The 14,207-nt window shown below is 34.5% G+C and overlaps 1 protein-coding gene across 15 annotated transcripts; it reads right to left on the bottom strand.

Annotated features, from left to right (window-relative positions):
• Positions 1-678: 678 nt before the first annotated feature.
• On the bottom strand, positions 679-13,299 carry LOC120088206 (indole-3-acetaldehyde oxidase-like). Of its 15 annotated transcripts, none has more exons than XR_016523988.1 (14): positions 13,124-13,299; positions 12,582-12,781; positions 10,311-11,996; positions 9,588-9,847; positions 9,281-9,490; positions 8,810-9,028; positions 6,621-7,583; positions 6,155-6,250; positions 5,940-6,038; positions 5,008-5,197; positions 4,464-4,716; positions 1,430-3,067; positions 1,130-1,294; positions 679-996 (listed from the first exon to the last, which is right to left on the bottom strand). XR_016523988.1 is itself a non-coding variant. In XM_039045333.2 (11 exons), exons 1-10 carry the CDS (start codon positions 12,730-12,732, stop codon positions 4,487-4,489), a joined length of 4,104 nt encoding a protein of 1,367 aa, XP_038901261.1. In that variant the 5' UTR covers positions 12,733-13,061; the 3' UTR covers positions 679-996; positions 4,464-4,486. The 15 variants fall into 15 exon arrangements, 1 of the variants encoding a protein (XP_038901261.1); XR_016523989.1 differs by lacking the exon at positions 13,124-13,299 and having other exon boundaries at positions 1,430-1,485; positions 3,002-3,067; positions 12,582-13,061; XR_016523992.1 differs by lacking the exon at positions 1,130-1,294 and having other exon boundaries at positions 3,002-3,067.
• Between the last annotated feature and the right edge of the window lie 908 nt (positions 13,300-14,207).

Below are 14,207 nucleotides of genomic sequence, written 5' to 3'. Positions count from 1 at the left end.
TCTAAGGATGATCCTTGTGTAAAAATCTCAAAAAAAAAAAATGAAAAAAAAGAACATATATGATGAGATAAAAACAAATATGTTGCATGATATTTAAAGAAAATCTAAATAAGATTTAGAAAAAAAAAAAAAAAAAAAAAAAAAAAAGATTTAGGATCAAGTGTACCTAAGATTCCCCAAACGCATTTTAGGATTATAAAAAATTGGGAGCACATGCAATGCTTTTACCATAAATCACATTGTTCAAAATGAACGCCCCCCAATTCAAATATTCATTGGTGTTCTCACTAAAGAAAAAATAGATTTGATTAGATTTCAATTAAAATATAAATCTTAAAGCCTAGACATCAGTAAAATTCAAAATTCCAATGATAAATTTATAATATTTTAAAATCTAAAAAATAAATTGAAATTAAATTTAAAATTAAAGACAAAATTAAAGAAAAAAAATGTAACTTTTTAAAATTTAGGAACTAAAGGAAAACAAAGATCCAAAACTTAAAAGATAAAAATACTTTTTTCTTTATTTAAATAAATTCTAGTTGGACATATATTTTTGTGCAATCTACCAAATTGTCTGATAAAAAATTACCATCTAATAAATAGTTTTTACTTATTATTATTTATTTTTTATTTTTTATTTTTTTGACATGTGTTAGTAATAAGAGTGTGATATGGTTGGATCCAACCTTATAGTAAAACATTACTACACCATTACAAGACAAGAACCAGTCCTTGGTGAAATGGCCAACGTCACATCATCACTAAGAGATCATAACTGCACCATGGTTCTAATAAAGTATAACAAACATTTCAAGCGTCATAGAAACCACTCCACCTCAAATTCTAATTCATTTCGTTACAAGTATTGGAGTTGTATTTGAGATATTCCCCTAATCAAACTGATGCCCCAAACTCTCCAAACTTAGGTGACTTCATATAAAATAAGTGTCATTCCTTCATGTCTCTGTCAAATCTCTTCTTTACGGCAAGTACCTGTAAGATGACATGGTTCAGGATTTGCTCTCCCAAAGAACTAATGAAGCAAAATCTGGAAAGATCATAAATGAGTTGTAATTACAAAAAAGTTTACTGTGAGTCTTACTAACAAAGGGAACATGAGTTGTACATAGTTATAAAAGAAAGCAAAGAAAGCATTCTTTGATTCATTCCCTTTCAAATACCCCAAAGAAGAAAGAGCTTTGCTTTTCCTTTGAAGGGCCACCCATTCAGAGCCTCTAGAATCCATCCAACAAATGAATACTCCAACTTCATTCAGCAGAAAGCTCCAACCCTGGAAAGGGACAATGGAGGCTTCTCAATATTGTAGGGAAAGCAAGGGAATTGTTGGTAGTTAAGAGTGTTTGACTCAAAACAAATAGTTGAAAACGCCTAATCAGGATCAATGTTGTAGGAATTTCATTACAACCTGAATTTAGGAGAGGTACATGAATGAACCGAGATCACATCCGAATGAGAAGGATCCTGAAGATACGAAAGTATGTTAATAAAGGCTTAAAAGAATTGAAAGTTATTACCTATACCAACAAGGTGCATCTTTCTTTCCGGTGACCCATTCATAAGAATTTCAAAGTCAAGTGTGCTTAGCTTAGAGCAATTCTATGTTGGGTGACCTCCTGGGAATCTTTCTAGAAAGCATGTGAGTGAGGACAAAGCATATTAAAAAGATGATGTTGGTTTGTGGGATAGTCTTCACTCTTAGAAGCAGTTCAAGACAAGCAAGTATGACCTTGCCAGGTCGTAGGGGAATGCTGAGGCCATTAGGAACCGAATTCAGGAGACCTTGAGGCATCAAAACAGGGAACTAAGTGCACAAGAAAAAAAAAAAAATCATGAGAGGAAATGATGGTTGCCGTCTCTCCCTCCTCTGAAATTAGAGTGCTGATATCTTGCGCCTCCTGGGCATTCTCTTCCAAGACACTCCTTCACTAATGTGGCAGAAAGTTTCTCCTATTTCCCACAATGGTATTGCATAACATTTTACAGTCGATGGATAGCAAGTGTTGTGGCTAAACATTGTCTAGAAGCAACAAATGAAGCTCAACACGTAATATATATTTGTGCAAATTAATGTGCAAAGTGTACATAATCCAGCTCATAAGTAAATTATCATTTTCCACAAAGAATACTATACGATTTCTACCAAATTAAACTTAAATTTTAGAGCATTCAAAAGAAAGGAACCAAGTAAAATTCATGTTGTTTTTCTAATTCTAAACGCAGTGGCAATAAGATAATGAACAGCTTTTATTATGTCTCACAGCAATAAACAATATTTATTATACGATCCTTTATTAAAACATCCCAAAAGTCATCTATCTCACTTCCACTATGCACTATGTTCCGTAGCTACCACTGCCTCCCGCCAGCCAACTCTGGTCACCGCCTCCACCACCCAACACCAGCCACCACCAACGCCACCCAACTCCAACCATTACCAATGACGACCACCTCCGGCAACCATCATCCCAGATGACCAACCCCGACAACCACTATTTTAAATTATATAGTCGTCCTTTATAGTAATTTGACATTACTAAAAATACTTGTAGTATATAACAAATCAAACCAAGCTTAAATATAAAAACAATTTTGAGAAAAAGTTGCCAAACAAATGAGTGTTTTTATTTTAAACAATTTTTACCGAAAGTGTTTAAATGAAAATGAATTTTTGAAAAACATTTTTTTTTCTATGTTCAATCCAAACAAGCCCTTAGTTAATTTCAAAAAAGCAGATTTGGACGAACCGGTACTTAATTTGAGCTTGTACAACTGGAGACACATTTTATAACCTTGGTTATCTAGCACCTGGAATTCAACTCTTATCTTCCTCTCTTTTGAATCCTAAATTTATCCAACTAAACGTGCTTCTTCTTTTGGTTAAAAAAATGTAGTAGTCAATTCTTACCAAAAGAACAGAAAGTTAAGCAGCCAGAAACAATCTTCTAGTTCTATCTCAAACATTGAAAGAGAATCTTACGTATGTGGTGCATCAATGAGATAAGCCATACGCATTGACTCAAGGTCCATCATATCTTTTGCTTACCTAAAACATAAGCATAATCAGATGAAAAAACCAGAATGTTTGAATGCATCAAACTAAGATGCAAATAATCAGTTACCCCCCCCCCCCCCCCCCTCCTTTGGTAATGAATTATAAATAAGACCACCGATAACATCTTCAGTACTCTCTCCCACATTAATTACGGAGACTGCTTGGTAAAGAGTGTCGTGGGTTTCTCAATTAGAAAACCAATGATATACAGACTCTAGCTTGAGATCAAGGATTAAAATATACGTTAACACACCACTATATCCATATACCAAAGGATTTGACATCAATATTAATTATTAATGGATATCTCTAATATCTTTTATTAATATCCATAAAACATTAAAAAAATATCATCTATTGAGCGTAATATGAAAAACACACTAATAACAAGATCTATAACTTAATTTAGAAATTAGAAGTAAAAACAACTTGATATTTTATTTAAATAATTTGTATAAAACTTTTTATTATAGAAATATTCATCGATGCATTGGAGGGCCAAGATATAAGATGTCTTTATACTGCCTAATACTGTCCATATAATCACTACCTAATACCCGACATCAATTAAATTTTCTTCGTCTTAATTTCTCCACCCATTCACTTTTGAATGCCAATAACTAAAGCAAATGATACATATAGGTATAATTTGTCTGACCTCTACACTTTTGAGTCCATACTTTTCTTTTAACAAAAGACCAACTCTCATTCAGAAAAGAAAAAGAGACAGAGAAAATAAAACCCATGGGTTGGAGCACCCTAAAGAAAGGACCTTCAATCAACCAATATGGGACTTAGCGAATATTCACGAAAGGAACTCGTCGTTGATGTCTAAAGAGAAACACTAAGTCTCACAAGTGACCAAACATCGAAAGATTCCCTCTCAATCCATCTGAAGATGTTATTCCTCTCCTTCTAAATACCCCAATAAAGCATGCACCCAACTTTCCATTAAAAAAAAACTTCTTTTCCTCCAGAAAACGGAGGAAGAACTCCTCAATCATATTACTAAAAGCTTTGTGCGGAGCTATCTAAAAGCCAAACATCCTCGATCCATGCTCCATGCTTGCACAAAAAACTTTCTAGCACTGGCACACCAATCTCCTGACTACCAGAAAAGGCAATCAAAAGCTAACAAAAGACTTGAGATAGCCCTCACTTGAAAAGACAATAACATTACCAAAGTGCCCTATTAAACAGGCATTTTTTATATTGTTAAAATAAGGCATGGTAAGATGTTGATTTACTTTTCCCCAATAATCCATGATCTCTGTAGATGTACTCATTTCTCTACTGCATATAAATTGAGAAAATGACCAAGTGCGTCACCTCATATACTGATCTTATTTTCACATCACATGCATTATTATGAGTAAATTGGCATCACCTGTGTTTCGGGAGGCCAAGTCGTCAGATCCTAGTGCTTCTCGATTCATTGATCCATTTCAGGAAACTTTCCACACAATCCAGCCCACACAACTCTTTAACAACAGGCATGGTAGCGGGAACCTCTAATTGAAACGAGTGATCAAACTCATGTTGATGCCGCCATGTACATATTTGTTTTCGTGCCTCTTTAATAGCCGCTCGTGTTGCACAGTGAACTGATGCAGCTAGAAGCAATGGCGGTTCTCCTGAAGCTGCACAATGCAATTTATTCATTAAATCCCACCTCAAATAATTCTAACTTCAACTGCTATCTCTTTCTTCTAAGAGATTCAACCATAAAATGCTTTGTTTTTTTTTTTTTTTTTCACCATTTTGACGTGTAGATAATTTTTTGCTTAAATGCTATCTCTTTCCGTTTCTAATTGTTATGTTAAGCCAAATCTGAAGAACAGAAAATTACAATAATGCATGGGGTCTTGGTTTTCTAGAATGAAGCAAATGATAATTATAATCTTTAATGACAAAAATACAGTTAGACCTACCTTTTGAAGAGAGAATACGTTTTTTATGATGTCCAGAGTTCAATATTTCAACGTTGAACTGTTTCGGTATGGTATCAATTGTAGGAATTTTGTAAGTCCATGTGCTGTCAGTAATCACTAGTCCATCAAGATCTGTTAGGTATTCTTCTGACATAAAAAATCCAATTCCTTGAACAAAGGCTCCTTCAACCTACAAAAGACAATTCCCAATCAGTAAGAGGTTTCCTTTCTGGAGATTTAATCATCTCATAGAACAATAGCTATATATTGAGCGCTTTTCTTTTTCATATTTAATTTTTCCTTTTTTTTTTTTTTTTGTGGGGGGAAATGATACAAAACTTTTCATTAAGGAAATGTAAAGAGACTAATGCTCAAAATACAAGAATGAAACAAAAGGCCAAAAGGCCAAGAGAACAAACAGAAAGAGAGAACAAAAAGGCCAAAAACAAACCAAAATAAAAGGTTCCGATAAGAACAAAAATAAAAAATTACAATTTAAAGTTTGAAGTTTCTTATTTTATTTTAAAATTTTCGTTCTAAAGTTGATGTTAGATCTAATTTTTTTTTTTTTTTTTTTAAGTTTCTTCAAGTTAGGAAGTGTTTCTACTTTAATATGGTTTTTAATTTGTAAGTTTAGGTTTATTCTTGTACCTAAGTGAACGTTCATGAAAGTTTATATCGTCAACACTTTATACTTCTATAAGAAGTTTATTCATCCATTGGATTTCACACTCTCTCTCTCATTATCAATTTTCCACTCTTTGGTTAACAAAGATTGAGATTCTAATTACCTCCTCAGCAACATTAGTATTTTCTATCGATCTCATTTCCTCGACAATATAAAACTCAAGAAGTGCACAATGTCAAAACTTAAGAAAATTGGAAAATGAACTCAAAATCTTAGGAGATTGAAGAACAATATAATAACTAACCTGTCCCAAATCCACTGCAGGGTTGAGACTCTGCCCACAATCATAGATAATATCTGACCGCAAAATCGTAGTTTCTCCTGTGAGAAGATCAACCTCCACCTGTCATAGCATGAGTTTAGTGAATAGAATTGTGCAGTGAGATACATGATCAATGAAGTGGTCAAATTTGAGAAAATTGATACGATAAAAAATACAAAGGGGGTGTTATCACTTGCCTCACTCACAGCAGCTCCATAATTTAAGTATCTCATTGAAACAAAGTCAGGAACATACATAGAGTTAACTGATAAATTCACTGCTTGCAAGTTTGCCTGCACTTTTTCCATCACAAAATGACTATGGTGTTATAAACCCAAATATATGTCCTTAGTCATAAGCCCAAAATAATGATTATAAGGAGATAAGAAAACTACTCAATGAAGGTACTAACAGAGCAGAGTTACAAATGAACCACCAGACTAAGACCCTACTTCATTACATCTACAACCTAACTATAGCAAGGTACTTCTGAAGAAACTAAACTTTACGTGGCTAAAAATTAAAATTTAAGAACCATGTATTTGCATCAATAACACTTGGATGATCCTACCGTGCTTCAAAAATTAAAATCAGTCCAAACTAAAGAAAAATAGTAACTATAGCCAGAAAATATGGTTTCTTAATCATAAAATGTTCTACAACCTGACTTATGAGCACATCCCATTTGATTGAACCCATCTTCTCCTCCAGCCTTTTTTTTAGAGGCGTTAGTCTCTCCACCAATATATTGCAGCAAAGTCTTACTGCTTCACAGCTTGATTCGGAAGTAGTACTCCCAGCTGTACACCCTCCTTGTATTAAATTGATGGTATCAGCTTGAACCACTCTCACCTTTTCCAAGAGGTCACTGGTTCCTTCACATTCAATTGAGCTAAGGGCATACGCAGCCATCTGTCTTACCTTTGTCCATAGCCCCTGGCCAAGTTCAATACCTCCAACTTCCACGACAACAGAAGCATCAGTTAGGATGCTCACTTTACCTGGGGTTGGTCTCAAAGTAACCTCATGCGTGACAGGAATTCGAGAAAGGCCTCTCTTTTTCCATCTATTATAGCTATTAAATTTATCTACCATTTCAGTCCTTTGTTTTAAGTTTGAAGATGTGGCTAACCTATCCCATATTGAAGGTAATGTGTACTCTTGAGGTTCACCTGCATCCTTGAAGAATAAGTTGAGGCTGTCAAATGTATGCATATTTACTTTTCGGACAGTATCCACATCCATGCAAAGGGTAGATGCTACATGTTCAATTACTGCCTCAGCAATAAAGGATCCTTGTACCTCTCCAGGGGCTCGCATTGAAGATTTGCTTGTGTGGTTTGTTTTGCATACTTTTATGTCAAAAGATAAAGCACCCCAATCATACTTCCTAAGTGTATTGATAATGTTGAGTGGCATCGCTGGACTTATATCACAACTCATCCCTGCATCAACCAATATATCTAATTCCAATGCTGTAATTTTACCATTAGATTTAAACCCCACATTGTAAGTAACTTTCATTGGATGTCTCCCTCCTGCCATTATCATGTCAGTCTTCCGGTTAAGATAAATCCTGACTGGACGGCGTAACTTGTGAGCTGCAAGTGCACATGCCGTAGCAACCTAAAAAACAAAATTGTTAGAAGTTTTCACTCATTCATTAAAGTTTACTATTCATCTTTGGATAAATAATAAGGAAAACCTTAAAAAACGAGTTTCCTATTCGTCCTTGGAAAAATATAAGGAAACCTTAACAAGGAAAAGCGGGAGGAAAAAAAAAAAAGCAAGCCAAATTGAAACAATAGAATTGTTGAGCATGCATGAATGATGAAGAATGGAATAATCTTAAATCATGAAAAACTTCGACTTAGATACACAATTATATCATTGTGTAGGTTGATTCCATGAACCTTCTTCTTCTTTACAGTAACGCTAAAAATATGTGAGCAAAGAAATTAGAGAAGTCCAAGAATAAAGTATACTTCACATAGATAAATGGACTACAACATAAATCATGAGACTGGCATAATTCACTGCATAATCTCACATATATCAAAACCTATATAGTTACCTAAAGATTCCCTACACACTTTCTTCCAGTAATTAAAATTTAAAATGGAAAACTAAATATTGTCTTACTTTTAATTATCAAATATCAATAAAAACAATAGTAAAAGCTAAAACATGAGTGGTAGTAGAAGTTGGAAATACTTTATTTGTGATGAGGGAGAAAATTGAGTCATTTAGGCACAAGAAGATTGTTAGAGTGGACTGCTAGTTTTTTTAATACAAGATATCCATCGTAGTCACTATGGATGCATTTGCCTTGCCCAATTGGAAAACAGGTAATTTGTCATTAGGGATCTGCCCCAAGTCCCAACATGACTTGTTAAGATATTTGGATACACTAAAACAACCACTCAGAACCCAAATGAACATGCATCCTTGCACTCTGCAAACTAAAAAAGATTTTAAGATGCTTTGATGCTACTTGAAGAATCAAACAGCTCGACTCAATGCTTTAGTTGCAATTGCAACTATGTCATCCTAGCATCTTACTTGGATTCAATGAATTGTCATTCTACCTCTACCAAGAAACAGAAGTACAGAACTGTAACCATCATAAGTTTTTCAACAAAAACATGACGTTTTGGCATTAGCATCCAAAAATTTCCTTGCCCTCCTATTGAAACTTAAAAAAACTTCATCACTAGCAAATCCAAGACACACAATGTGCACGCGCACACACACAAACAAACAATGGTGAAAAATCTTGGGTTTTAAAAATTCAAAGAGATACATTAAACAGTTGGTTGGGAAAATAGTTAGAGTTGACAGGAAATACTCACAACCATAGATTTTATGGCCTTTCCACCAAAGCCTCCTCCAACCCTCCTAGTAATTACACGAACATTGTGTTCAGGAACACCAAGGCATTTTGCAATAACAGAATGCGCATTAGCAGGCCATTGACTTGAACTATAGACTACCATGCAGTTATCTTCATCTGGAATGGCAAGTGCAGTATGTGTCTCCATATAAAAATAGTATTGTGACCCAAGTTTGATCTGAATGTAAAAGTTTATGAAAATATAAGAAGAAATAACTTCAAATTTTGGATAGATAATAAATAATAACAACAAAATATTAGAAGAATGACTTTAGAATTTGAACATTTGTACAAGGATTGTTAGAAACTAACTTGTACGAAAAATTGTTAAATGGGTGATGGTCAAAATCAAGCAACTTCCCCAATTTCTCCTTAAGGTTGAAATATCATCACTAAATATTAAGGCCAACCATGTCATAGCAGAGGGTACCTGAGCAGCCTTAATATGCTGATCTGCTTCAGCCATTCCTTTTGACGAATCTCCAATCTGTTCTGGACACAGAAATGAAGGGACCTCAAAGAAGCTTGACCTTTCAAGAGCATTTTCTACCGAAAGAATAGGTGCTTCCAAATTATCTGTGTCATAATCCACCACTGCAAAGTCTGCAGCTGTATCTGCCTGTTTCTGCGTATTTGCTACCTGATAACAAACGTAATAGAAAATAAGCACCTCAACAAGGAAAGATTCCCGATGCAACAGAAGTTGCTACAAATGAATCATGAGTTAATAGGATCACCACAAAAGCAATTGGTTGACCAACACACTCAGTCAACTTATCTGCAAATAGAAGTTCATCACCAAATATAGTTCTAGCTCCAACATTATGTCCACCCACAGGAATATCTTTAGTGGAAATAACAGCGATAACTCCCTCTGGTTGAGGTTCAAGAGAAAGATTTAGTCCCTTCACCCGTGCCAAAGGCTTTCTGCTATATATGAATGCTCCATGTACGCAATTTGTTGGTGACGGAATATCATCCACAAAGATTGCCTCACCTAAAATATTCATTTGCATATGTTCATTGGTTTTCTGATCTAATAAGAAGAAATCATGACAAACAAATAGCCTAATCTTGAAGCACATGTCAGTATTGGAAGAGACTAACAATGCACACATCTTCATGTTTATGCAAACAGAGGTGGAAAATTTGGTCAACTAGACTAGAGCTTGAAGATCCACATGCGACAATACTGACCCAGATAAGAACTGCCATGGAGACTACAATTGATAAACAAGACTTTATGAAGTTTGCAACTTATATAATTAACCTTTTTTGCTTAACTCAAGAAGAAGAATGGACTAGTGGCTGTAAGGCTCATGACTCATCAGGTTTATTAAGATAAATTCATTTCATATTTATAATTATAAAAATAAAATATAAAATATAAAATAAATAAATAGAGAGAAAGAGACAGAGAGAGAGGAGTAGCTCCAGATTTTGTACAAAGTATAAAATACCTGAAGCTTGGATAGCAGCTCCAGATTTTGTAATCACATCTCCAACAGGATGATATTCTGAACTTAATTCAATTGTCTGCTTTCCAGATGATAGTAGAGTTTCTACTTTGTTATAACCGAAATCACCGTGGTTTGAACTAAATTCATTGTAAGGTAATGTTGACAAGGTATGCTTGCATCCATTTAGGTAATCATTCTTTATTGCAGCATTTCCATCAGCCAAGGAGCTTAAGAACTCAAAAAGAAAGCCAACTGCCAAGCTTGTCCTATAAGCTGGAAAAGATGTGCCCTTTTCAGGGACTATAGTGGCTTGAATCAATGAGACGGCATCATATATGACACTATAATCAATAATTTTTCCAGCTAGAAAATTTTCAACCTTTCTTGCTCTAATTGCATTTTTGGTCCCATAAGCTCCAAAAGCCAGGTGACAGCTATTCAATATGATACCATTGGAATTTTTACACAGAGAGATTGCACCTAAGAAAGCAGCATTTAGGTACGGCATTGCATTTCCAAGGGGCCGAGGGGAAGCTCTAAAAGTATCAAAAAATATAGTAGTATCGCTTGAATAATTGTCTCTAAGAGAATCCAAATTTGGGATCTTAACACTTAAAAGTACACAGTTAGGACCCAATGGAGGTCTCTTGAGAAATTCATCCAGCATAATCACTTCTTCGCTGGAACCAGTCAATATATGTATCATAGAACGTGCAGCAAGAAGTATTGTGGCAATGTCTGAAGGAAACTGTTTTCTTTGCGCCATCATTAAATTTCCTCCGATGCTTGCAGTATTTCGTACAAACCCAGAAGCAATTTTCTCCATATGGACCGCTATTTTATAGAACACCACCTCACCTATTGAAGAGGATTTATGGTTATTATTTTTCAAAGCCTCAATAGCTTTTGTAATTGTCACTGTTGCACCAATCTCTATTCCTGTTGAATCCATTCTGATAACTGACAGCTCAGGAATGTGTTTAAGATTAATATATCTCTCAACTTGTTCAAATTCTTTGTAATATCCCACTTCTGTGTTGCCAACAATGAACTTTGTTTTACTTGTGTTGCTAGCCTCATTACATTCTAATAATCTGTTTACATCCTTGATGTTAACCGGATTTAACCAGAAGCATCCCTTAGAGTCCATAAAAGATACAGGCCTAAGCTCCTTTTTTAAAAATTCTGGAAATGAGAGCAGGCTATTACTTGGAGTATAAAGTGGTAATTTACTCAAGTTCACTTGCTTGTGCCAGAATGAGTTCAACCCTAAATCCTCCATATCGACATCAGCCGCAAAACTCTTACAGGCGTCAGCAATTGACCTATATCCTGTACAACGGCAGAGGTGTCCAGAAATGGCCTTTTCAGCTTCAGAAACAGTCAGCTTTGAGAATCCTGATAAGGGCTCGGGTCGATTGGTCTTTTCAGCATTGACAAGAGCAGAAAAAAGTGAGACACACATTCCTGGAGTACAAAAGCCGCACTGAGAAGCATGGAAGCCAGCAAACCTTTGATGAATCGAGTGGAAACCATCCCTGCTATTTCCAATACCTTCACTGGTTGTAACTGAACACCCGTGTATGCTACAAAGCAACGTGAGGCATGAACTTACTGTAAAATCTTCGACCTTGTCTAACACAGGATCGTATTTGGACAATAGCACAACACAAGCACCACAACCGCCTACATCTCAAAATAACCAAACACGTCAACAGATTTAGATTGAGTAAAATTCCATAAAATGATTCTTGCAGAATGGAATAGTGAACCAATGATTAGTTAGAAATGGAATACAGTCATCCAATTTCCATGGTAGAAAATGTCCCAGCTGCCGGAACATAACATCATCTTTCAAACAGAATCTTTTAACAAATATGCCTTCCTGTAATCATACTAAACAGTAAAAGTAGTTCTGATATGATACTTCCAAATAAATGTGAATGAGTGAATATCAAAACTGAGGTTCACTTTCACTGAAATACATTAGAACTATCAAGGATATAAATAGGATCAAGTTGTAGTAGTTAGAAGAGTATGAAAGTCATGAACAAGCCAACCATGGACGAAAAGAGGCAAAGGCAAGTATAGTAGCCAAAGAAACAGATAGTTAAAGTGCATAATGTGTTGATACGTAATTTGCAGTAGACACAAGCAAGCTAAAAGCAATTAACCAATAGAAGAGATAAAATCAATATTTCCATGAAAAGAAAGAACCCCAAGTGATGGTTTAGAGGAAGATGAAGTAATGAGAGAGAGAAAGAGATAGACCTTCACCACAGCTAAGCTTGACACTCTTGAAAGAAGTATGTTGGCGGAGGAATTGGAGCAAAGTAGTGGAGGGGTCTACAGAGGAGAGCTCAAATCTCTGTTGATTAACTGCAAAAACCAGGGGAGATGCTTTGTCCGGATGCCTCTCCATTGTGGAGTGGTTGATGGGGGAAGGAAGTGAAGCGACAGTAGAGATGAGACTGAGAGGATATAATATATATCTTTGTTTGGGTGATTGAGACCAAATTGTGGGAATATGAAAATTGTTTTCCGATTGATTGATAAAATAATACTACAAAGCATCAAAATTCTTGCAATGAGTTTGTGTAAAAGGCGTTCACTTTCCATTTTCATTCCGAGAAAAGAAAACTTGGAAAGATAATAATTATTTTTAACTTTCTCCAGATCAGAATTGTTTTTATTTGGGAAAAGGAGAGAGAGGGAGAGAGAGAGAGGAGATCAGAGAATGGCCCATTAACCAAAACAAAGACTTTGGATAAGTTTAGTTGAAAATTGAAATGGCAGAGTTCATAGAATCATACATGGGGGGTGATGTAAACGTGTCTCAGTGTGCGGGCATGTCCACTGTCTGTCACTTTATCTGCCATGAGTGATGAATTTGAGGTTTGGCGTTACTGGCTAACTCTAGGTTTTTTCCTGCGCTGTCGCCTTTGAGTGTGCGGGCATGTCCACTGTCTGTCACTTCACCGTCTGCCTTATTCCATCCCTTGCAACTAAAACAAACTTCCTTTTTTCACTCGTAACTTCTTTTTTTAAAAAAATATATTTTACCTCTAAATTCTTTTTGTGAAAATTTTTTAGGTGCTTCCCCCAAGTGACACCACATCCCTAAATTCTTTTTAATTTTTATAAATATTTTAATTCTTTTTTTTTATATAGTGAGATGCATCAAGTTGGGATATATCGAAATATTGTTATTTCTTTAATACAACAATCGTGGGTGAAAATTAAACTTTCAACCAAGATCATATCAATTGAACTAACCAAACCTATCAATTTTATCGATAAGTTAAGGTTATAATTAAATACAATTTAACTAATTAAGCATTTATTTAGTTTTATTTTTTTTTTCGAGTTATACTTTTTATCATTTTTTTAACCATGATGTTTATATTTGAATTTATAGCCAAATCTATTATATAAAGAAAAGAATTATTTAATCTTTCAACATTAAAAAAAAAAAAAAAAAAAAAAAACTATTATCAACTTAATGACATAGTATCAATATCATTAGTTAGTTAAGTGGTAAATTTGTTTTCAAACTCCATTCCTTACATTTATTTTTTTAGATTTTCCTTCCTTGACAACCTTTCAATTTTCGAAAAAATAATAATCACACTAATCCCTATCAAATACAGCTGAAAATTATGAAGGAAGTCATCCATTCAACTTCATTATTTAATTTCTTTTTATTTATTTTTATAAAGCTTCAATGAATCTTTAGCTTTTTATTTTTTTTCTTCTTCTTTTTAAGTTTGTTATTTTATTTATATACATTTGGTTTTAATATTTCAAATCATTCTTATTTTTTGTTTTAGTTTTTAAAATTTCTTCTTCAACTTCTCCTAGTTTGTGAGGTAAATTTTGTAACTTTTTTCTTCTTTT

The sequence above is a fragment of the Benincasa hispida genome, chromosome 10, assembly GCF_027475165.1.
Source record: "Benincasa hispida cultivar pf3 chromosome 10, pf3_genome.v1.1, whole genome shotgun sequence".
NCBI lineage: Eukaryota > Viridiplantae > Streptophyta > Magnoliopsida > Cucurbitales > Cucurbitaceae > Benincasa > Benincasa hispida.
Note: the sequence above shows the minus strand (reverse complement) of the source record. Positions and strands in the feature narration are given on the sequence as shown.

Coding starts and splice junctions, on each gene's coding strand:
- LOC120088206 (XM_039045333.2), bottom strand. CDS start 12,732: ATGGAGAGGCATCCGGACAAAGCATCTCCCCTGGTTTTTGCAGTTAAT. Junction 7,584..8,809: donor AGGCCATAAAATCTATGGTT/GTGAGTATTTCC, acceptor TTTGTTTTTTAG/GTTGCTACGGCATGTGCACT. Junction 5,198..5,939: donor CTGCAGTGGATTTGGGACAG/GTTAGTTATTAT, acceptor TGTCTTTTGTAG/GTTGAAGGAGCCTTTGTTCA.